The 26,158-nt window shown below is 41.4% G+C and overlaps 2 protein-coding genes across 2 annotated transcripts in view; both read right to left on the reverse strand.

Moving 5' to 3' along the window:
- Positions 1-3,150, reverse strand: part of FLT4 (fms related receptor tyrosine kinase 4) — a 39,790-nt gene extending 36,640 nt beyond the window's left edge. The window contains exon 1 of the mRNA XM_021689944.2: positions 3,084-3,150. Coding sequence (XP_021545619.2) covers positions 3,084-3,150 — 67 coding nt within the window. The remainder of the gene's footprint in view (positions 1-3,083) is intronic.
- The window catches only part of RASGEF1C (RasGEF domain family member 1C), an 838,438-nt gene that overhangs the window by 436,888 nt on the left and 375,392 nt on the right, over positions 1-26,158 (reverse strand). The gene's annotated exons all lie outside the window — the stretch shown is intronic.

Below are 26,158 nucleotides of genomic sequence, written 5' to 3' on the forward strand. Positions count from 1 at the left end.
GCCTCTAGCCTCATCTACTACCCACAAGTCCCCATATACCATCTGGACTTCCCTGCTTCTGAGCCTTGGAGGGGTTCTTTGCCCTACTTGGAATTCCCTTCCCTGGAGTATGCAGATCCCTTCAAGAAGCCCCCAGCTAGAAGCGATGCCCCCTTCCTCTGCAGCCCACGGCTACCAGCTGGGCCTCGTGGGGGTCCTGAGCACTTCTGTCCCTACGATACAGATATCTGATACCATGTCTGTGTCCCAGCCAGTCTGGCACTCAGCAAAACCCCTGCAGGATGGGGCTGGTCCAAATCCTCCCTGAGCCACCCTGAACAGGCACCAGAGCTTGTGACTGGCATAGAACTGCAGTCTCCTTCCCTGGGTCGAGGTCCCACTGCCTGGGGCAGTGTGGGGGTGGAACAGGGTGGAGCTGGCCAGATAATCCTCCTCACACCTCATTCTCAGTCGAGTGCCTGGTCGTGGGGGCTCTGTGCTCTGAGGAGGAAGAGAGCCCTTAAGCCACAGTGACTGAGATGGGGCCAGTGGCCCACAGGACCCAGTAAGGTGGCCCAGCCCCCACATCCTGTCTCACTGGCATGCCCCGTCCCTCCCCCATTGCTCTGTCCACACCTGGGTCTGGCTCAGGGCTGAGGAACAGGGACAACGGAGAACTGAATGGCTGGCCACACGAGACTCAGCCCACGGCAGGGGCCAGTGTCCTCAGGCCAGGGCAACCAGCTGCCCGGCTGTCACTTGCTTCCCCTACATGTCCCTGAGCTGCTTGCCCACTGTCCAGCAGCACAGACAGCCTCTCTCTAGACTAAGCCCCCCAAACAAAGCCTCTTGGGCCTGTCCTCTGCCACCTGCCCTCTCCACAGGGACACTGCCAAGGAACTGCTTTTTGAAACTAGACCGGGACCCCAAGCCATAAAGTCCAGCCCAAGCACAGCCCCTCAAGTGCTTGCTCGTTTGCACTACTATGCATGGGGAAACTGAGGTGCAGGGAGAGGAAGTTGGGACCCAGGCCACACAGCCAGGAATTTAGGGGCAGAGCTGGGACAAAAATGTGGATCTAGGGCTAACTGCATACTTTTGAGGGGTCAGTTTCATCTTCCCCGAGATTCTCACCTGCCAGTACCTGGCCACCCAGTCTGGTTGTCCTGACACTTGGCTGCAACTGAAGTGTTTATGCTTTTGCTCCAGCATCCCTCATCAGGCTGGGGAGCTCCCCAGGGCAAATGCAGGGCACATTTCCCACCAGCCGTGTCACGGTCCAGCTGGGCCATCCTCCTCCATGGGCCCCTTCAGCTAACATCCTCTCTCCTCCTCTTCACTGCCTGACTCTGTATGAACCACCTGAGCTCCCCGTAAGACTGGCCTCATCCCTTTTCCCTCCTCCACCTCCGGAGCACCCAACCTCAGGCTCTCCTCGTTCTCACACCTTGCAGTACATTCCCTGTCTCCCTGGAAGCCTCTGGCTCCCTCCTTGGTGTGGGGGAAATGCAGCCCGGACTCTGCTCTGCTTCCTCTCCAGCTCCCCAGCCCAGCCTCTCTTGAGCTTCAGACACTACACCCAATGGTCTGCCGGATGTCTCCTCAAGGTGGGGTCTCCCCCTCCTCAGCCTGACCCACTTCACTTCTCTCTCCACACTCATTCGGTCACTCAGCAAACACACTAAGTATTGGTGAGAGCCTGGCCCTGGGCTGGATGCAGGGGAGCAAGGAAGGGCAAAGGGGCAGCCCCTCTTCTCTGACCTGCCTCAGAGGCCCCAGCCAGATGTCTTCCTCCATCCTGCCTCTAGATTCATCCACACCTCCTTCATCTCCCCTGTCCTCTGCCCTTCAGTCTGTGAAGGCATAGAGAACAGGGCTCTGTTATCCTACAGATCTGGGTTGACCATTTCCCTTACTGCTGGCCTTTGGGAACCTTGGAGAAGTTACAGATGTCCTTGTTCTATGCTTCCTCCTCTGTAAAACGGGTCTAATACTCCCTTGTGAGGATTATTAAAAGGGATGAAGCATGTGAAGCCAGTATTCAATATCTGCCGTGTTCAAAAATCTGGACCCCCTCCAGCCCTTCCAGCACTTTTCCTCCAACCACTGGGGACCCATGACCCTCTCTCTACCTTCTGATTCTCTGGGTCACCAGATCTTGAATAGACGTCCAGCTCATCCTTACCCATCCTCTGACATCTCTATACAACAATACTCCTCTGCTCCTTTTCTCATCTCCCACACTCCCTTTTCTCCAACCGCACAGGGGCAACTTCTGGTCATATTCCTGTCACAGACCATATCCTGCCACAGAGATGTGCTTAAGACGCTTCCACGGCTTCTCCTGCCGGATAGTCCAAGCTCTTGAGCTGGGCCTTCAAAGGCTCCTGCCGCGTCAAATACAGGGAGCGCCGGCATTCTGCCTCTTCTGCCACGTTGATCTCTCCTGGGTTGTCAACTCAAGATCCCCAAGTTCCCCTGTGCACCTGCGCCCAATCCGCCCGACGGCGCCTGTCTCTGCTGGTCCCCGAACCCCTGCCTCCGCAATCTCTGGCCTGGGGAAGGTGGACACCTGCCCGGAGCGCCCTCTGGGGGACCGACCTCGAGCGCAGCTGGGAGGCGTCGGGAAGTGCGCACCCAGGTCTGCGGCCCGGCGCGGGGATTTGCCGGGGTACCGTCCCCGTGGCGCGCGGGTGGGAGGGCAGCGCAGTGCAGCGCCGGGACTCCCCCCGCCCCGGCACACCCACCCCGGGAAGCCAGTAAGCAAGCGAAGGATCCTAGCTGAGGATGCGGTGCGACGGGGCCCCGCTCCAAAGGAGCTGAGCCACCGATAGTGGAGGGTGGTCGAGGACCCCGAGCACAATCCCTGCGCTGCGGTGCAGACGGTGCCCAGTCCCTGACCCGGCTGCAGTCTCCGCCCGCCCTTTCCTCAGCCCCGCGGGCCCAGGCCGGCTCCATCCGGGGTCCGTATCCCCTGGCTCCCAGCCCCATCTCCCCTGCAGCCCCAGGCTCCCGGGGGTCCAGTGCCCCGCCCGTCCCCCGTCGCCCCGGGAAAGCGGCCCCCATCGCGGCCAGCGGCGCACGCGTGCGGGCAGAGGGCTCACCGCGCTCGCGGTCGAGCAGTCCGAGGCAGAGCCACAGGCGCAGGCACAGCGCGGCTCCCCGCTGCATCTCCGGCCGCGGCGGCGCGGGTCTGACCTGCGTGGCCGCGGCTCCGGGCTCCGAGTGCGGGCGCACAGAGCGAGCGCGGGCGGGGCTGGGGCCCGGCGCGGGCGGGGCGGGGACTGGGCGGTACCCCTTCCCCAGGGGCGGGGCCAGGCCCGTCGGACCGCCCCTCGCACCTATCAGTCCCGCTCCCCCCTCCCCCCCGGCCGGGGAGCTTGCTGGCTAGATCCGAGGGTTCGCGTCTCGCTCAGCGGCTGGAGGCTGGTTAGTGTCTCACTTCCGAGCCCCCCGGGGCAGCTCTGGGCGGATGGGGAATGCAGGTAATGCACCAGTCCTCCACTGCGCGCAAAAAAGGCAATGAACTCCGCAGCGGTCAAGATTAGACAAAATGTGTCAGAGTGTATTTTTCTGTAATTTCCTTTAATCAATAAATACAGTGTTTAAAGTAAGAAAAAAAAAACAATGAATACAACTTAAAGATAACAGTATGTCATATCTTTGAGAACGTTCAGCAAGCTTTATCTTACCACCTACGTGGTGTGGATGAGGTTGTACCCTTGGGGGAGGCATCCAGTATAACAAATCTCCCCCCTCCCCTCGCAGGCCTGGCCTCTTCTTAAGAGCTCCCCCAAATAGTTTTACTCTGAGCTCATTCATAAGTCCTTGTATCAGGTGACACTCTACTCTCTGACTTGGCAACCCTCTCGCAGACTTCCTTTCTCTTTTCAGTTCTGTCTCTAGAATTTTCCTATTTAAAAATAAACCCCAGGACGAGGACTATCACGGCCTCCCTCCCCCGCTTTTAGTCTACTTTATTCACACTCCAGCGCCACCCTGTACGCAAAAGTCCGTTCATCCTGGCCAAAGACCAAGACCGGATTGTTGATAACAACCATTACCAACTCTCAACTGCGAGTATTAAATGTTATAAAGTTGGAATCACAAATCAGTGGGGATAGTTCAGATGACTTAAAAAATGATGTTGGAGGAACGAGACAACCAAATAAATGAAGTTAGATTTTTTTGCAGCTATATATTGATTGTCTTCCAATATTTTTAGTTTTAAAATAGAAACTTATTGTAAGGCGTAACACACATATGGAAAGAAGTATATGTCAATGTGTTATGAATGGAAATTTAAAAATCGATGTCTCCACCGCCCAGATCAGGGAATACAGAATGGCATCAACATTCCAGAAGTGCCCACCCTTTCCCATCACAAACCCCTCCCTCACTCCCAAATCCTGGCTTTATCAATTTCCCTGCTTTTCTTTATCTTTTTATTACCCAAATATATGTTTTGATTGTTTTTTAACTTTACTTAAATGGACTCATCCCACATATATTCTTTTGCCGGGCATCCTTTGTGAGATTCATCTATACCACTATGATGATCCATGCTTCCCTCCTTTTCTTTTCTTTTTTTTTTTTTAAAGATTTATTTATTTATTTATTTGAGAGAGAATGAGATAGAGAGAGAGCATGAGAGGGGGGAGGGTCAGAGGGAGAAGCAGACTCCCTGCTGAGCAGGGAGCCCGATGTGGGACTCGATCCCAGGACCCTGGGATCATGACCCGAGCCGAAGGCAGTCGCTTAACCAACTGAGCCACCCAGGCGCCCCAACTTCCCTCCTTTTCATAGCGGTGTGATAACCACAATTTATTCGTCCATTTACTGTTGATGGAAGTTTGAGTTGTTATCAATTTCCAAGTTTTTACTGCTATGAACATGCTTGTATATGTTTCTTGGTGTACATATGATCTGTTTTTTAGATGTGTGTCGAGGAGTGAAACTGCTAGGTCAGAGAATGTGTATCTTCAACTTCCGTAGACAGTGCCAGCTATTTTTTGTTGTTGTTGTTGTAGTTGTTATTTGTACCATTTTGGACTCCAGAGCAATGTAACTAGTTCCCTGAACTCTGCATCTTTACGGACATGTCAGTTTTGATTTTTTAAATTTAGCCGTTCTGGTTGTCTTGTAGTGGCATCTCATTATGACTTTCTTTCTTTTTTTTTTTTTTAAAGATTTTATTTATTTATTTGAGACAGAGAGAATGAGAGAGAGAGAGCACATGAGGGGGGGGAGGGTCAGAGGGAGAAGCAGACTCCCCGCTGAGCAGGGAGCCCGATGCGGGACTCGATCCAGGGACTCCAGGATCATGACCTGAGCCGAAGGCAGTCGCTCAACCAACTGAGCCACCCAGGCACCCCTCATTATGACTTTCATTAGCTTTCCCCTAATTACTGTTGAGGTTGAGCATATTTTTATTTTTATTTTATTTTTTAAAAAGATTTTAATTATTTATTTGAGAGAAAGAGCAAAAAAGCACAAGCAGGGGGAGTAGCAGAGGCAGAGGGAGAAGCAGGCTCCCCGCCAAGCAGGGAGCCCGATGTGGCACTCTATCCCAGGATCCTGGGATCATGACCTGAGCTGAAGGCAGATGCTTAACCATCTGAGCCACCCAGGTGCCCAAGCACATTTTTAAAAATATTTATTTGAAAGAGAGAGAGAGCGAGAGAGGGCAAGTACGTGAGTGGGGGGGGAGGGGCAGAGGGAAAGGGAGAGAATCCCAAGCAGACTCCCTGCTGAGTGTGGAGCCCCAGGTGGGGCTTGAGATCATGACCCTGACTGAGATCATAACCTGAGCTGAAATCAAGAGTTGGTCCCTCAACCAACTGAGCCACCTAGGCGTCCCTATCTTAACTATCTTTAAGTCCAGCGGCTACTCACATTGTTGGGCCATCATCACCACCATCCATCTCCAGAATTCTTTTTATCTTGCAAAACCCCAACTCTGTATCCATTAAACAATAACTACCCCCTCCCCCTCCCCTCAACCCCTGAAAGCACCGCTGTACTTTCCATATATAAATGGACATTTATAAATTAATAAATATAAATTTGACAACTCTAGGTACTTCTTATAATTGGAATCATACAGTATTAGTCCTTTGGCAACTAACTTATTTCACTTAGCCTAATTTTCTCCATGTTCATCTATGTTGTAGCATGCATGTGTCAGTTTCCTTCCTTTCTAAGGTGGACTATTATTCCATTGTGTTTATACCACATTTTGTTTATCCACTCATCTGTCAATGTACACTTGGGTTGCTTCTACCTTTTGTCTATTGTGAATGATGCTTTTATGAACATGAGTGTGCAACTATCTTTTTGAGTCCCTGAATTGAGGGTTCTTTTTCCTCCACATCCTTGCCAATACTTGTTATTTCTTATCTTTTTTGATAATAGCCATTCTAACCTGTGTGAAGTGATTGTGGTTTTGATTTGTATTTCCCTGGAGTTGAATAATGTTGAGCATGTTTTTGTGTAACTTTGGACATTTGTATGTCTTCTTTGGAAAAACATCTACTCAGATCTGCCCATTTTTAAATCAAATTGTTTATTTTTTGCTGTTGAGTTTTGTGAATTCTTTATATATTTTGGATATATGATTTGCAAATATTTTCTCTCATTCAGTAGCCTGCCTTTTCATTTTGTTGATGGTTTCCTTCATTTGTTTATTTTTGTTTTTGTTGTTTTTGCATTTGGTGTCACATTCAAAAAGTCATTGCCAAGACTAATGTCAGAGTTTATTGTCTATATTTTTTTTCTAGGAGTTTTATGGTTCAAGTCTTTACTTGATTTTGAGTTAATTTTTTAATTGAGGTATAATTAACATACAGAGTTATATTAATTTCAGGTGTAGAACATGATTCAACAATTAAATACACTGTTCAGTGCTCATCAAGATAAGTATACTCTTGGGGCGTCTGGGTGGCTCAGTTGGTTGATCATCTGACTCTTGGTTTTGGCTCAGGTCATGATCTCAGGGTTGTGAGATCAAGCCCTGGGTCAGGCTCCGTGCTCAGTGGGGAATCTGCTTGAAGATTCTGTTCCTCTGTCCTTTCCCTGCATGCTTGCTCTCTCTCTCAAATAAATAAATCTTAAAAAAAAAAAAAAGATAAGTGTACTCTTAATCCCCTTTTATTATCTCACCCATTTCCCTACCCACCTCCCCTCTGGCAACCACCAGTTTGTTCTCTGAATTAGACTTCTCTGAAGTCTAGTTTTTGTTGTTGTTTGTCTCTTTTTTTCTTCATTTGTTCATTTGTTTTGTTCCTTAAATTCTACATATGAGTGAAATCATTTTCTCTGACTGACTTATTTCACTTGGCATTGGACCTCTGGGTCCATCCATGTTGCGAATGACAAGATGTCATTCTTTTTAATTGCCCAGTCATATTCCATTGTATACATACCACATCTTCTTTATCCATTCACTTATGGATGGATACTTGGGTTACAGCCATATCTTGGCTATTGTAAGTAATTAGCCTTTGCATTATTTTAATGTTGTTTTTGATAAATGGAAGTTACTGTTTTTAATATGGTCCTTCTTATAATCTTTTCCTTTTGTGCATAACTTTCTATTGTGTTCTATTCTAAAAATTTTCTGCTTACTCCAAACTCAAAAATATTTTCCTCCAGGGATGCCTGGGTGGCTCAGTTGTTAAGCGTCTGCCTTTGGCTCAGGTCATGATCCCAGGGTCCTGGGATTGAGTCCCGCATCAGGCTCCCTGCCCAGCAGGAAACTTGCTTCTCCCTCCCCTTCTGCCTGCCACTCCCCCTGCTTGTGCTCTCTCTCTCTGTCAAATAAATAAATAAAAATCTTAAAAAAAACTTTTTTCCCGCTCAATACGTTAGTTTTCCCTTTTCACAGTTAAATTGCCAGTCCATTTAGAATTGATTTCTGTGTATGGTATAAGATAGGTATCAATATTCATTTTTTTCATATTGTTATTTAATTGGCTTAGTATAATTTGTTGAAATAACTACCTTTCCCCCCTGCATTGTAGAAGCACATTTGTCATAAACCATGTTACCTTACATGGAGGGGTCTGTTTCTGGACTTATGTTTCATTTGTGTACTTGCATATCCTTGTCCCAATACCACACAGTTGTAATTGCTGTGGCTTTATAACAAATTTTAATATGTGATATTGTTAGTGCTTAAAATTCTTGCTTCTTTTTCCAGAGTGTCTACGTCTTTTTTGGTTTTTTGCATTTCTATATTCACTTTAGAACCAGCTTGTCAATTTTCAGAAATGAAAAATATGCCAGAAATTTGATCAGAATTCCATTGAATAGATTTGGAGGAATTACCATCTTAATAATTTTCAACCATGAATACACTATGTCCATCCATTTATCTAATCTTTTATTTCTATCCCTAATGTTTTATAGTTTTGATTTGCTATACTTACTATAATTCAGATCATAACATTTTTAAATTTCCAGTGTGATTTCTTCTGTGAATTATGAGCTATTTAGAAATACATTACTTAATTTATAAATATTTGGGGATTCTTTTAGTTAACTTTGATATTAAGTTTGGTTTGTCTTTGATCAGAGAATGTATTCTCAGTGAGTTCAATCCAATGACATATATTGAAACTACCTTTTAGGCTCAGGATGTGGTCTATCTTGGTAAGCATCCCATATGTACTTGGAAATAATATGTTTGAAAATGTTTAGTGTAGCGTGGCACTATACATGGCATCTAAATCAAGTTGGTTAATCATGTTATGCAGATCTCCTATATCTTTAACTTTTTGGGGTTTTTTTCCCCCTGTTCTGTCAGTTACTGAAAGAGGTATGTTAAAGTTATACCCACAATTTGGGTTTGTCAATTTTCCTTTTAGTTTTGTTAATTTTTGCTTTATGTGATTTGAATGTACATTATTATATATTTACATATTTGTTTTCTATGGGCTAATGAAGTGGTTCTTTTTCCTTTTTAATAGACTAGTCAAGTATTTTTTACACTTTTTTCTTCTATTAATGTGGAAATTGCAAAGATGGTCACCATTCTTTATTTCTCTCTGTGTCCATACCCTTTACAATGTGATTGGGAGCTCCTCTTTTCATGTATTCTGAAGGAATATTATTGGGGGCATGCAAATTTAAGGTTGTTATAACTTGCTGTTAAATTGACCCTTTTAGTTGTATATAATATTTGTTTTTTGTTTTGTTTTGTTTTGTTTTTAAGTAGGCTCCACACCCAGTGTGGGGCTTGAACTCAGGACCCTGACATTAAGAGTCACATGCTCTACTGACTGAGCCAGCCCAGTGCCCCTTTATGTATTACTTGTAACTTTTATCTTTTGTAATACATCTTAATGTAAAGTCTACTTGGCCTGACATTATAGCCACACCAACTCTCTGTTGACTAGAAGGTGTTGGTCAATCTTTTACTATCCTTTTTCTTCCAACTTACAGTCAATTCTCCTCTAATTCAACATATGCATTGCTAAAAATCACCAGACTACACAAATCCCACGACAAAAACCACAGTGTAGGCGGGAAATGGGACCAGGGGCATAATACTCAAAAACTTCAGCAGGACACATTAAAAAAAGAAAAAAAGATAGGAACCTAGTAAAAATGGTAGCAGAGTCTCTACTTTTGGCATAGCAACATAAGGAGTCTGTGGACACTGGTGAAAATTATTGTAAAACAATCATTTAAAGTCTCTGGAAATGGTCTTAAGGGTATACAGAAAATGAAGAAATATTTATTCAAGAAAACCTATAAAAAGAAAATGAAGAAATATTTATTCAAGAAAACTATAAAAAGAAAGTGAAGAAATATTTATTCAAGAAAACCTATAAAAATTCAGTAAAAACAGAGTCTCTGGCCACTGAAGTACAGCCTGCATCCTCCCTCCCCTCCCCGAGCTCAGAGTGATGGAAATAACACTCCAGACATGTGTACCCAAGAATACAGGGTACCATCCCCTCTAGCTCTCAATTGGAGTCCCATGGTTTCTTTCCAGGAGGGGCAGGATATCAACATTTCTCATCCTGTCCCTTGGCTACCCATTGCAGAGGTTAGGTTTTGGGTGAGTGTAGGTAGCCAAGAGGTGAGGCCCACAACTTCTGCCCAGCCCCCATTCATAAGACAGAGGGTCTACCTCAGGTGTGGTGCACTGAGAATCCAGGGGCCCTGATTGCCCTCACCTCAGCTAGTTTGTAAAGTTCATGATAGGAGAGGCAAAGCAAGAAGAGCAGAAGCTGCAGCTTTTCCTCCTCTTCTATGGAGCACACAACTCCTAAAGCAGGTATTTTTCCCAGAAAGAAGCATACCACTGTCTCCACTCCTAGCTCTAGAGTCTGGCTCAGAGATTTTTGCCCAGAGGGAGAGGTAGGTGTAAAACAGTACTTTGAAGCTCTTCCAAAAAGAACTAAATTCATTCACAACAGAAAGTAGGAAAGATCAAGCCTGAGGGTATGCTCAAAAACAATGGAGGTTTTGGGGAAAATAAGAGAAGGAGACACTCATAGATTTGTTAGAGATCTAAACTAAACCACAAGGGCTAAGAAGAGCTCTTCTGAGGTCAGAACAAATCTCTGACTTCAAAATCTATCACTGTAATGGAGCCCAGATTTAATTTGATCAGTCTATGAAGCAATTGAAGACCCAGAGCATTGTTAAAAACAACAGAGCATTCAGTCAGCAATTAATGGAGCTTAACATCTGGATGTGGGCGGGAATGAGACAATCAAAAGGGCCAAAATCCCTGTCATCCCAGGGTAACTGTACATGTTCTAGGCTGTTCTTGCCAAGGAGCAATATAAAGTTCACACTGCTGGAGAAAAATGGAAGCCACTAAAATAATCCAGTGAATTGCTAAACAAATAAATAACAAACAACAACAAATCTTGGGGAAGGAGAGGGTGGAGACCAGTACCTAGAGTTGCTACAATATATTCCCTGAAATTCCTAGTTTCCAACAAAAACATTTATAAGACATGCAAAAAACCAGGAAAGTCTGACTCACACATGGAGGAAAAAAGCAGACAGTGCAAACAGTTTTTTGTGAGAAAGACTAGGTGTCTGATTTAAAAAGTTCAAAGTAGCCATAAATATCTTCAGAGAACTAAACTAAATCATGCTTAAAGTAAAGGATAGAGGAGCACTGGGTGTTATACTCAACTAATGAATCATTGAACATTATATCAAAAACTAATGATGTATTTGAATTTAAATTAAAAAAGTAAAGGATATATGATAATGAATGTCTTATCAAATAGAGAATCCAATAAGAGGTAGAAATGATTAAAAAGAATCAAATGGAAATTCTAGAGCAGAAAAGTATATATATAAATCTGAAATAATTTTACTATTACAGCTTAACACTAGATTTGAACTAGCAGAAGAATCAGTAATTTTGATAATAGATGGATAGAGATTATGCAATCCGAAGAACACAGAGAAAAAAGAATAAAGAAAATTGAACAGACCTTCATAGAAATGTGGGACACCAATAATGTACCAACGTATGTGTAAAAATGCCATAAAAAGAGAAGGAAATGAAAGGAAGAAATACATTTGAAGAAAACAATGGCTGAAAATTTTCCAAATTTGAAGAAAAACTGCACATTTGAGAAGCTCAATGAACTATAAGTAGGATAAACACGAAGATGTCCACAAGCAGATATATCCTGGTAGAAATGCTGAAAGCCAAAGACAAAGAGAAAATCTTTAAAGCAGCCAGAGAAAAATGAATCATCACCTACAGAAATTCCCCAGTAAGATTAACAGCTGACTTCCCAGCAGAAAAAATGGGTGCCAGAAGACACTTGGATGACATATTCCAAGTGCTTAAAGAAAAAAAAACAAAAAACTTGTCAACCAGGAATCCTATAGACAATAAAACTTTCTTTCGAAAATGAAGGCATAATAAAGACATTCCCAAATAAATAAAATCTGAAAGAATTTGTTGCTAGAAAATCCACCTGGGCGCCTGGGTGGCTCAGTTGGTTAAGCGACTGCCTTCGGCTCAGGTCATGATCCTGGAGTCCCTGGATCGAGTCCCGCATCGGGCTCCCTGCTTGGCAGGGAGTCTGCTTCTCCCTCTGACCCTCCCGACCCTCCCCCTCTCATGCTCTCTCTCTCTCAGTCTCTATCTCAAATAAATAAATAAAATCTTTAAAAAAAAAAAAAGAAAGAAAGAAAATCCACCTTACAAAAACACTATATAATTTCTCCAGACTGGAAGCAAGTGATCACAGATAATAATTCAATTCCACATGAAAAACCAAAGAACACCAATAAAGGTAAGTATAAAAGACAGTATAAATGCATATTTCTTTTCCTTTCTACTACTAACAAATTTAAAAACAATTATATAAAACAACATGTATATGATTACTTGTTGATCCTTTAACATATAGAAATGTAACATATTTGCAGTAATAGCACAAGGGAGGAGCATGTGAGCAAAGCTATATTGGGTTGAAGACATGACTCTGGACAGTAATTTGAAGCCACAGTAACAAATAAAGGGAGCCAGAAATGGTAAACAGGAAGGCTAAAATGGCAGAAGCTATAACTATATACTTGATGTCCCTTCTTATCTCAGCTTCTTTAAAAGACATAAAGTGAATAAGAAGATGTGATGTATATACATACAATGGAATATTATTCAACCATAAACAAGAATAAAAAGAGAATGAAATCATGCCATTTGCAACAACATGGATGGAACCAGAGAGTATAATGTTAAGTGAAATAAGCCAGTCAGAGAAAGACAAATCTCATATGATTTCACTCAGTTATGGAATTTAAGAAACAAAACAAATGAGCAAAGGAAAAAAAAGGAGAAAGAGACAAATCAAGAAACAGAGTCTTAGAGAACAAACTGATGGTTACAAGATGGGAGGTGGGTGGGAAGATGGGTGAAATAAGTGATGGGGATTAAGGAGTACACTTATCATAATGAACACTGAACCAATGTATAGAATTGTTGAGTCACAATATCATATTGTATTGTATTGTACACCTGAAACTAACACTGTATATTAACTATACTGGAATTAAAATAAGAAATTTAATTAAAAAAATAAAGTAAAAGACACAAAAATGATGTAAAGTTCTAATTAAAACTTTAAAGTTTTAAGTAAATTTGTAACAGGGATGAAATATGTATAACTAAATATCATAAAAATAAAAAAAGGGGGGAAGGGAATGGAGCTATATAATAGTAACATTCCTGTATCTTACTGGAATTAAGTTAGTATAAATGTGAGTAGATTCTGATTGGTTAAGATGTATGTGTAAACCCAAGAGTGATCACTAAGGAAATAACAAAAAAAGTAGTTTGAAAAATCATTAAAGAAATTAAAATGTTACATAAGAAAGTATTCACTTAGGGGCACCTGAGGGTGAAAGGGTGAAAGAGGTGAAAATATTCGCCTTAGGGGCAGTCAGTTTAATGTCCAACTCTTGGTTTTGGCTCAGGTCGTGATCTCAGGGTCATGAGATCAAGCCCCGAGTTGGACTCTGCACTAAGTCTGCTTTGGATTCTCTCCCTCTGTCCCTCCTGCTCATGATCATTCTCTCTCTAAAATAAATAAATAAATCTTTTTAAAAAAGTAAATAGTCACTTGTTATAAAAGAGAATAGAAGAGCAATAGAAGAAGAAAATAGAAGAACAAAAAAAGACATGAGACAGATAGAAAACAGGAAAATGAGGTGGCAAACATAAACCCATCATATCAATAATAACATTAAATGTGAGTGAATTAAATGATCTAACCCAAAGGTAGAGATGATCAGAGTGTACAAAAACAAGATCCAATAATAGGCTGTCTAAAGGATACACACTTTAGATCCAAAGACACAAATGGATTGAAAGTAAAAGGATAGAAAGAGATACATCATGTGAACAGCAGCCATATAAAACCCGGAATGGCTAGGCTAATATCAGACAAAATAGAGTTCAAAACAAATGATGTTACTAGAGATAAAGAGGAACATTTTATATTGATAAAAGGATCAATCCATCATGAAGATATAGCAGTTATAAACAAATGCCCCTAACAACAGAGCATTAAAATACACGAATAAAAAACTGACAGCAAGAAAGGGAGAAATATACTATTAACTGCAGAGTTGGAGACTTTAAACCCTACTTTTAACTTTAAAAAAAAATACAGGGCTTGAACTCATGACCCTAAGATCAAGACCTGAGTCGAAATCAAGAGTCAGACACTCACCTGACTGAGCCACCCAGGTGCCCCTAAACCCGACTTTTTAACAATGGATAGAACAAGTAGGCACAAGATCAACAAAGAAATAGAAGACCTGAGTGACACTATAAACCAGCTGGATCCATAATGGTGAAAGACTGGATGATTTGGGTTTGTCTCCGTAAGGAACAATAGAAAGATATCTGTATGATCCAATAATTACACTATTAGGCATTTACCCAAAGAAAATGAAACATGAATTCAAAAAGATATAGGCACACTTATGTTTATTGCAGCATTATTTACAATAGCCAAAAATGGAAGCAACATAAGTGTTCATTGATAGACAAAGAGACAAGTGGTATATATGTACAATGGGATATTACACAACCATATAAGAGGATGAGATTGTGCCATTTGAGACAACATGGATGGACCTGAAGGGTATTATGCTAAGTGAAATAAGTCAGTAAGAGAAAGACAAATACCATATGACTTCATTCACCCCAAGTGATTAACAAAGAACAGAATCATACTTATAAATACAGAGAAAAAACTGATGGTTGCCAGAGGGGAGGGTGGTAGGGTGGTTGGGCAAAATGGGTGAAGGGGACTGGGAGAATGGGCCTCCAGTTATGGAATAAGTAAGTCACAGGAATAGAAGACACAGCATAAGGAATACAGTCAAAGATATTATAATAGTGATGTGTGTGGACGGATGGTAGCTACACTTGTGGTGAACTTAGCATAATGTATAACTTGTCTAATCACTATGTTGTGCACCTGAAACTAATATAACATTGTGTGTCAACTATACTCAAATAAAAAATACAAAAAATGTAAAGATCTCTGCTCTTGGCACTTCTATTCAGCATTGTACTGGAGGTTCTAGCCAAGGAAATAAGGCAAAAGTGAAATAAAAGTCATCCAGATTGGAAAGGAAGATGTAAAATTTCTCTATTCACAAATGACATGATCTCATGTATAGAAAAGCCTAAGAACTCCACTAAAAAGAACCCATTAGAACTAAGAAACAAGCTCAACAAGGTTAAAAGCTACAAGGTCAATATACATAGATCAACTTTATTTCTATACAGTGGCAGTGGCCAATCGAAAATGAAATTAAGAAAACGATTACATATATAATAGTATAAAAACCAAAATACATTCCTAAGTATTTATTCCTGAATAAATTTAACAAAAGAAGTGAAAAACTGGTACTCTGAAAACTACAAGATATTGTTGAAATAAATGGAATGATACTTCATGTTCTAGGATTGGAAGACATACTATGAAGATGACAATACTCTCCAAACTGAACTATAGATTCAATGTAATTCCTATAAAATTCCAATGGTCCTTTTGCAGATATGGACAGGTTGATTCTAAAATTTATATGGAAGCCCAAGGTATCCAGAATTGCCAACAGTCTTGAAAAAGAACAAAGTTTAAGGACTCATAATTTTCTGTTTTCAAAATTTACCACAAAGCAATGATAATTCATTGGCATAATGTGACATAAAGATCAATGGAATAGAATTGAGAGTCCAACAATAAACTTATTTGTATATGGTCAATTAATTTTTGACAGGGGTCAATTGATTTTTGGCAAGGGTGCCAAGGCCATTCAATGGGAAAGGAATAGTCTAGTCAGCAAACTGCTCAGATAATTGGATAGCTGCATGCAAAAGAATTAAGTTGGACCTTTCCCTCACACCATATACAAAAAATAAAGTGTATCAAGACCTAAATGTAAGAGCCAGAACTATAAAACTCTTGAAAGAAAACATAGGGGTAAATCTTTGTGACCTTGGATTTGGTAAGTGATTCTTAGATCTGACACCAAAAGCACAAGCAACAGTAGAAAACCATAGATAATTTGAGCTTTATCAAAATTAGGAAATTTTGCTTTTGTTTCCCTTGCCTTTAGAGACATGCCTTGGAAGAAGTTGCTGTAGCCAATGTCGAAGAGGTTACTGCCTGTGTTCTCCTTTAGGATTTTGATGGATTCCTGTCTCACATTTAGGTCTTTCATCCATTTTGAGTTTATCTTTGTGTATGGTGTAAGAGAACGGTCCAGTCTCATTCTGCATGTGGTTGTCCAGTTTTCCCAGCACCATTTATTGAAGAGACTCTCTTTTTTCCATGGATATTTTTCCCTGCTTTGTCAAAGATTAGTTGACCATAGAATTGAGGGTCCATTTCTGTGCTCTCTATTCTGTTCCATTGATCTATGTGTCTGTTTTTGTGCCAGTACCATGCTGTCTTGATGATCACAGCTTTGTAATTTAGCTTATGCAAATGATATAACAGATAAAGGACTGATATCCAAGATCTATAAAGAACTTTTCAAACTCAACACCCAAAAAACAAAAAATCCAGTCAAGAAATGGGCAGAAGACATGAACAGACCGTTCTCCAAAGAAGATATACAAATGGCTAACAGACGTATGAAAAATGCTCCACATCACTAGCCATCAGGGAAGTGCAAATCAAAACCACAATGAGATACCACCTTACATTGGTTAGAATGACCAAAATTAACAAGACAGGAACAACAAATGTTGACAAGGATGTGGAGAACGGGGAACCTCTTACACTGCTGGTGGGAATGAAAGCTGGTATAGCCACTCTGGAAAACAGTATGGAGAGTCATCAAGACATTAAAAATAAAGCTACCTTATGACCCAGCAATTGCACTACTGGGTGTTTACCCCAAAGATACAGATGTAGTGAAAAGAAGGGCCACATGCACCCCAATGTTCATAGCAGCAATGTCCACAATAGCCAAACTATGGAAGGAGCCCAGATGTCCTTCAACAGATGAATGGATAAAGAAGATGTGGTTCATATATACAGTGGAATATTACTCAGCCATCAGAAAGATTGAATAGCTACCATTTGCATCGACATGGATGGAACTGGAGGGTATTATGCTAAGTGAAATAAGTCAAGCAGAGAAAGACAATTATCATATGGTTTCACTCATATATGGAATATAAGGAATAGCTCGGAGGACCATAGAGGAAGGGAGGAAAAACTGAATGGGAAGAAATCAGAGAGGGAGACAAACCATGAGAGACTCTGGACTCTAAGAAACAAATTGAGGGTTGCAGAAGGCAGGGGGGGATGGGGTAACTGGATGATGGGCATTAAGGAGGGCATGTGATCTGATGAGCACTGGGTGTTATAAGCAACTAATGAATCATTGAACACTATATCAAAAAGGCATTGAATTATATACTTTAAATGATGCACTATATGTTTGTTAATTGAACTTAATAAAAAAATTAGGAAATTTTGTATACAAAAAGACACCAGAAAGAGAGTGAGAAGACAGATTACAGAATGGGAGAAAATATTTTCAAATCATAAGGCACTTGGTATCTAGAATCTATAAAGAACTCTTAAAACTCAGTGATAAAAAGACAATTCAATTATGCATGGGATTAATTAATTAAACAAAGGAACTGACTAGACATTTCTCCAAAGAGCTACAAATGGCCAATAAGAACATGAAAGATACTCAACATCCCCATACATCAACGTTATGCAAATCAAAATCAAAATGAAATGCTACTTCACACCTAGTATGATGGCCATGATCAAAACAATGGAAAATAATAAGTTTCACTGAGAAAATGAAGAAATTGTAATTCTCATATACTGCTGGTGGGAACTACTTTGAAACCACTTGGCAGTTCCTCAAAAAATTAAACAGAATTACCATATGACCCAACAATTTCACTGGTGGGTATATATATAAGAGAAATGAAAACATACACCCACACAAAATGTGTAAACAAATGTTCATAGCAACATTATTCAGAATTGTCCAAAGGTGAAACAACCCAAATTTCTACCAACTGATGAATGGATAGGTTAAATGGGGATATACCCATACAATGGAGTATTGCTCTGCTATGGAAAAGGAATGAAGTAATGATACATACTATAACATGGATGAACCTTGAAATGTTATGCTAAATGCCAGTCACAAAAGATCATATATTATACAACTCCATTTATACAAAATGTCCAGAATGTATATATGGCAACAGAAAAGTATAATAGTAGTTGCTTAGGGCTGGTGCATGGGAGCATAAAAGAGTGATAGCTAAAGGGTACTAGGTTTCTTTTTAAAGTGATAAAACCTAAAACTGATTCTGGTGATGGTGGCACAACTGTTTGAACATACCAAGAGGCACTGAATTATATACTTTAAATGGATGAATTGTATAGTATGTGAATTAGTAGCACAGTTTTACACATCTTAAATAGTTAAGAAGTAGATAAACACTATAATAAATATGGCATTTTACCCTGAATAAGACTCAAAGTTGCTTGTGGAAATGGTTGTTGGCAGTGTTGGCAGTGTTGGCAGCTTATGAGTCAGGGTGAAGTGGTGGAAGGGAGGTTATCTGAAATCAGATGGAATGAGAAGCTGTTACACCAAATATCATGGATATGGCTCATAAAACAGATGGTGAAGCAAGGTGGCTGCTAGGTGTTGGAAGTGTTTGGGCCCTTGTGCTTTTGTGCACTTCTACATGGCTGAATCAGCTGGGACTGGGTACAATTTTCTGTGTTTACTAATGTTTCTTGCAAATGAAATCACACATGAGCAAATGCAAAATTTGTGTTATGGTCAAATTGTTTCCTAATATATCAATTTGTTGAATAAAATTCAAATATTCAAAACAAGCATCATAGCATAACTGACTGTGGCTGTTCCCTTATGTTTAAAATGTTTGATAAACACCATTTAGTTGACTTAAAAAAAAAAACAAAACTAGACTGACAATCTTTGACTTTAGTGCCGTTATATTTAATGTAATGACTAAGGTATTTATGCCTATCATCTTGTCATTTATTTCCTATTTGTCCTATGTTTTTGTTAATTTATTTCATCTTTCTTATTTTTTATGGATCAATGAAATGTTTTTTTTTTTTAAGATTTTATTTATTTGAGAGAGAGAGAATGAGAGAGAGCACATGAGAGGGGGGAGGGTCAGAGGGAGAAGCAGACTCCCTGCCGAGCAGGGAGCCCGATGCGGGACTCGATCCAGGGACTCCAGGATCATGACCTGAGCCGAAGGCAGTCGCTTAACCAACTGAGCCACCCAGGCGCCCTCAATGAAATGTTTTTAATAGATTTTATTTTTTAGAATAATTTTAGGTTCACAGAAAAGGTGCAGAGATTTTCCATATATCCCCTGCTTCCATACATGTGTAGCCTTCCCCACTAACAGCATTCTCCACCAAATTGGTACATTTATTACAATTGGTGAACCTACATTAACACATTATCACCCAAAGCCCATAGTTGACATTAGGGTTTAAAGTTTGTGTTGTGCATTCTATGGGTGTAGACAAATATCCACTATTATAGACTAATTTCACTGCCCTTAAAAATCCTCTATGCTGTGTCTATTCAAACTTCCCTTTCTCCTAACCTCTGGCAACAACTCATCTTTGCACTGTTTCCATAGTTTTGCTTTTTCCAGAATGTCACATAGTTAGAATCATACAGCATATAGGCTTTTCAGATTGGGTTCTTTCACTTAGTGATATGCATTTAAGTTTCCTCCATATCTCCATAGTTTGATAGCTCATTTCTTTTTAGTACTGAATAATATTCCATTGCCTGGATGGACCACAGTTTATCCATTCACCTGCTGAAGGATATCTTGGTTGCTTCCAGGTTTTGGCAATGATGAAGTAAGCTGCTATAAACATCTGTGTACAAGTTTTTGTGTGGGCATACGTTTTCAACTCCTTGTTGGATCATGTGGTAAGTGTATGTTTACTTTGAAAAAACTACCAAACTTTCTTTCAAAGTTGGTTGTATTATTTTGCATTTCCACCAGCAATTAGCGAGATTTCTTGCTTTTCCATGTCCTCACCAGCATTTGGTGTTGTCAGTGGTCTGGATTTTGGCCATTCTAATAGTTGTGTAGTAGTATCTCATTGTTGTTTTAATTTGCAATTCCCTGATGACATATGATGTTGAGCATCTTTTCATGTGCTTACTTGCCATCCATATATCATCTTTGGTGACGTGTCCAAGATTTTGGCTCATTTTTTAATTGAGTTATTTTTATTGTTGAGTTTTAAATGTTCTTTTTATATTTTGTTTGGCAGTTGTTTATCAGATGTGTCTTTTGCCAATATTTTCTCCCAGTCTGTGACTTGTCTTACTGTTCTCTTCACATTGCCTCTCACAGATAAGAAAATTTTAAGTTTAATGAAGTCTGATTATTTCTTTTATGGACCACACTTTTGTTGTTGCATTTAAAAGTCAGTGCTATACCCAGGGTTATCTAGGTTTTCTCCTATGTTACCTTCCAGTTGTTTTATAGTTTTTCATTTTACCTTTAGGTCTATGCTCCATTTTGAGTTAATTTTTGTGAACAGTGTAATGTCTGTGTTTGGATTTATTTTTCTCCATGTGGATGTCTAATTGTTCTAGCACCTTTTATTGAAAAGACTCTTTTCCATTGCATTGCCTTGGCTCCTTTGTCAAAGATCAGTTGACTATATTTATGTGGGTCTATTTCTGGGTTCTCTATTCTGTTCCATTGATCTATTTATCTATTCTTTTGCTAATACACACTATCTTGATTACTGTAGCTTTATACTAAGTCTTGAAGTTAGGTAGTGTCAGACTTCTGGCTTTGTTCTTCTCCTTCAATATTGAGTTGACTATTCTGAGTTTTTTGCCTCACCACTTAAACTTTAAAGTCGGTTTGTCCATACCCACAAAATAGCTTGCTGGAAGTTTGATTTGGATTGCATTGAATCTGTAGCTCAAGTTGGGTTAAGTGTTTTTTTTCTATTATTACATTTTTTCTCTTCTATTAATATGGTAAATTGCAAAGATGGCCGCCATCCCTTACTTGTCCCTCTGTCCATGCACTTTTACAATGTGACTTTGTAGCTTCTTCCATCAAGAGTTGATGTTGATTTCTTCTGCCTTGATTCTCTTGTCTTACTTTAGCCAAAAGAATTCAGCAAAATTAACGGCATGAAAACCTTTTTTCTTTGTGCACTTAGAACCTGCCGCCACCCGTGTACATGCCCAAAATAGTCTTCTGGAGGATGGGAAGCCAAAGGATCACCAAATATTGACTTTGCTTTGACTTTGAAATTCAATGTCTTAAAGCTCAGAGCAGAGGTACGTGTTGGGGAAAATGGTAGAGTAAGAGAATCCTGAGCTCACCCCATCTCATGTTTACAACTAGATATCATCCATATCCAAGTCAATAAACTGGAGAGTGATCTGGAGGCTGGCAGAACAAACTCTACAACTAAATATAGAGAAGAAGCTGCAGATAAAAGGTTAGGAAGGTCAGGGGTACCTGGCTGGTTCAGTTGGTAGATAGAGCATGTGACACTTGATCTCAGGGTCATGAGTTCAAGCCCCATATTGGTCATAGAACCTACTTTAAAAAAAAAGAGAAAGATTAGGAAGGCCAGAGAGGCTGAGGGAGCCTGCCTGCAGAAGGAAGGGAGCTATGTGCATGGAGAGGGCAGAGAAATGGGCCCTCCCACCCAGGAGCTCACATGGGGAAGATTAATCCCCATAATATTTGGCTTTAAAAACCCGAGGGGCTGAGGGGCGCCTAGGTGGCTTAGTCAGTTGAGAGTCCAACTCTTGATTTTGGCTCAGGTCGTGATCTCAGGGTTGCGAGATTGAGCCCCGCATTGGGCTCTGTACTGAGCATGGAGTCTGCTTAAGAGTCTCTCCCTCTCCTCTGCCCTCCCCTCCCCAAGCTCATGCACTCTCTCTCTTTCTCTCTCTCTAAAATAACAAAACAAAAAAGAACAAACCTGAGCGGCTGAATTCCATGAGTTTGTAAAATAAGTGAGACTTAGGGCCTGGAGCTTTAAAAGTCAACTGACTCAGCACTTGGTGAGCAGGGAGGGTGAATGATAGCTGGGTTGCCACCCTTAAAGAGAGAGCAGCCTGCACAGAGAGGCAATATAAAAATGGTCATTGACATAATGCCAGGGCAAATGGGAGATAGATCTGGCATAGAACTAGGGGCTCAATGCAAATTTTGCTAACAGTGCTACTAGGCTCCCAAGATCCCTGGTGCACATGCCCCCTCAGAGCTGGCCTACATGGGTCCCACTAATACAACAGAGAGCAAGTATGGCCCACAACAGGCAAAGAGTCAGTAAGACAACTGTACTGAAAGGAAAAGTGACTCAGACACAGCAGCATGGTGTAAGCAACAGACATAGGATACTCTCCTGAAGCACTAGGTTCTGGTGAACAGGGGACACTACACACCAGGACATTCTAGGAACTCCTCTTCATGAAGTCACTACTTGCAAGAGCAGAGGACATATATGACTTTCCTAACACACAGAAACAGACAGAGTGAAGCAGAAAAAATGAGGAGACAGAGAAATTTATCCCAAATGGAAGAACAAGACAAAACCACAGCCAGAGATCTAAGCAAAACAGATATAAGTAACATGACTGATACAGAATTTAAAGCAATGATCATAAGGATACTCAATGGACTTGAGAAAAGAGTGGAGGACATCAGTGAGACCCTTAACACAGAGATAAGGAATAACATAGTAGAGATAAAGATTTCAATGAATGAAATGAGAAACATGCTCGATGGAATGAACAGCAGGATGGAGCAAACAGAGGAAAGAATTAGTGACCTAGAAGACAGAGTAGTGGAAAGTAATCCAAGCTGAAAAAAAGAATTACACAAAATGAGAATAGACTTAGGGAAATCAGTGACTCCATCAAACATAATAACATTCTTATTATAGAACTCTCAGAAGAAGAAGAGAGAAAAGGGGACAGAAAATTTATTTGAAGAGATAATAACTTCAAACTGCCCTAATCTGGGGAAGGAAACAATATGCAGATCCAGGAGGCACAGAGAATTCCTACCAAAATCAACAGAAGCAGACCCATACCAAGACATATTATAATTAAATTTCCAAAATGCAGTGATAAAGAAAAAAGTCTCTAAAAGCGGCAAGACCAGAGAAGTCAGTAACTTACAAGGGAAAACCCATAAGGCTACCAGGAGATTTTTCAACAGAAATTTTGCAAGCCAAAATGGAGTGGCACAATATATTCAACATGCTGAAAGGGAAAAATCTGCAGCTAAAAATACTCTATCCATCAAGATATCATTCAGGATAGAAGGAGAGATAAAGAACTTCCCAGACAAACAAAAACTAATGGAGTTTGTGACCACTAAACCAGCCCTGCAAGAAATATTAAGGGGGACTCAATGGAAAGGAGAGACCAAACGTGATAGCATAAAATTAGAAACACAAAAGCAGTAAAAATGAATATTTCTGTAAAAAATAAGTCAAGTAACTAACAAAAAATATATAAAATATAATAACTTATACCTAAAATGTGGGGAGGAGAGGAGCAAACAATGGGTTCAAACTTAAATGATCATCAATTTAATATAGACTGCTATATGCAGAAGAGGTTATATACAAACCTAATGGTAGCCATATATCAAAAACCACTTACTAATAAATATGCAAAGAATAAAGAGAAAGAAATCCAAATATTTCACTAAAGAAAAATAAGCAAATCATGAAAGAGACTCAAGAAAGGATCAGAGAAAATCTTCAGAAATAACCACAAAACAAGTAATAAAATGCAAGAAATACATATCTGTCAATAAATACTTCATTTAAAAAATTGTTTATTTATTTATTTTTTTATTATGTTATGTTAGTCACCAGACAGTACATCATTAATACTTTAAATGTAAATGGACTAAACATTCCAATCAAAAGACATAGGGTGACAGAATGGACAAAAAAACAAGACCCATCTATATGCTGGCTATCAGAGAGACCTAGAGACACCTGCAGATTAAAAGTGAGGGGTTGGAGAAACTTTTATCATGCAAATGGATGTCAAAAGAAAGCTGGAATAGCAATATATCAGACAAAATAGACTTTAAACCAAAAACTGTAACAAGAGACAAAGAAAGACACTATATAATCATAAAAGGGACAATCCAAAAAAGAGGGACTAACAATTATAAATATTTATGCATCTGACATTGGAGCACCCAAAAACATAAAACAGTTAAAAACAAACATAAAGGAACTAATCAATAATAATACAATAATGGTAGGGGACTTTAACACCCTACTTATATCAATGGACAGACGATCTAAACAGAACATCACGGGTGCCTGGGTGGCTCAGTTGGTTAAGCGTCTGCCTTTGGCTCAGGTCATGATACCTTGGTTCTGGGATTGAGCTCTGCATTAGGCTCCCTGCTCAGTGCAGAGTCTGTTTCTCCCTCTCCTTCTGCCTCTTCCCTCTGCTCATGTTCTCTCTCTCAAATGAATAAATTAAAAAAAAACACAGAACATCAACAAGGAAACAATGGCTTTGAATGACACACTAGACCAGATGGATTTAACAGACCTAATTAATAGCCTGGGAATAACATGAGCCCTGCAAAGGGAAGCCCACATCTAGCATGGTGCTGGAGGCCCCTAGCCTACAGAGGGTAGACAAGCAAGCGCTGAAGGAGATGCCCTAAGTGACAGGCCCAAGGCAGCCTCCCAGAGGGCCCAGGCAGTGCATGCCAAGAAGGCTGAAGAGAGGTCCTGGAACTGGTTTCCACCATGCACTGCAGCAGGTGTGGCCTGGGGGAGCCAGGGTCACAACAGGAGGAAACAGCAGGACCTTGGAACCAGGCCAGCTGGCCACATGCCAGTGATCACAGACAGGGGAGTCCCTAACTCTGCCCAGAGTGGCTGAGGGTGGAGAGTGAACTCCAGGGAGCCTCTACAACCTCCAAACTTAGATCACTTTCAGGGAAGAGGGAGATGATGGAGAGCTGTGGAGCCTTGACAGACCAAGCCTTTACCTAAAGGAGCCTGAGTTAGCTTGGAGGGATCTGAGATTCAATCTAGAAATGGCTAAAGAAACATGTGCACACAGTTTGTTTACAATATCTGTGGAAATGGAGGATGTTGCCTGATAGTAATTTCATTCAATTGTGGATAAAGAACCATGTATTTCTTTTTAAAAAAGATTTATTGGGGGGCAGAGCAAGATGGCAGAGGAGTAGGAGACCTGGATTTCGTCTAGTCTCAGGAATTCAGCTGGATAGGGATCAAACCATTCTGAACACCTACAAACTCAACAGGAGATCGAAGAAAAGAATAGCAACAACCCTCTGCACAGAAAAGGGACCACTTTCTGGAAGGTAGGACATGCGGAGAAGTGAATCTGAGGCGATATTCGGGAGGATAGACGATGGGGAGGGGGCTTCTGTTGGCTGCTTCTGGCAAGTGATAGAGCCATGGAGCACAAAATCAGAACTTTTAGAAGTCTGCTCCTCTGAGGGACGTCACTCCAGTGGCTAAGCAGGGGGTGGAACCCCCACTGGGACAGTGTAGTCTCAGGACCCTCGGGGTCACAGAAAGACCGGGGGTGCCTGAGTGCGGCAGAGCTCCCAGGTATTGGAGTGGGGAAGCCAGCTGCAGAGATGGAGCCAAGGCACAGGCTCTCAGCTCGGGGTCGTCATAAACCGTGATCCGCAGCACAGTCGGGCCACTGCTCCTCCAGCAGGGACCCAACAAGCAGCAGATCCGGGGAGACTCACCTTCCTCCCCCAGGAGGAGTGGCACGGGAGCGCACCGCAGGGATCTGCGGGGTTTGGAGACTCCACACGAGTCAGGTGCCAGAGATAGAAATGCTCGGTCACAGGCCAGGTGAGCACGGAGTGCGGCCAGAGACCCAGGAGATGGGAGTGACTGACAGCTTTTCTCTGGAGGCTCACTGAGGAGCGGGGCCCCGAGTTCTCGGCTCCTCGGGAGTGGAGATTGGGAGGCCGCCATTTTCACTGTCGGCCTCCAAAGCTGTAGGGAAAGCTTGCAGGGAACCAAAGCTCCCGAGAGCAAACCCTAGCAGATTACTTAGCACGGACCGGCAAGGGCGGGGCCATTCCACC

This window comes from Neomonachus schauinslandi, chromosome 7 (assembly GCF_002201575.2).
Source record: "Neomonachus schauinslandi chromosome 7, ASM220157v2, whole genome shotgun sequence".
In the NCBI taxonomy this organism is placed as follows: Eukaryota; Metazoa; Chordata; class Mammalia; order Carnivora; family Phocidae; genus Neomonachus; species Neomonachus schauinslandi.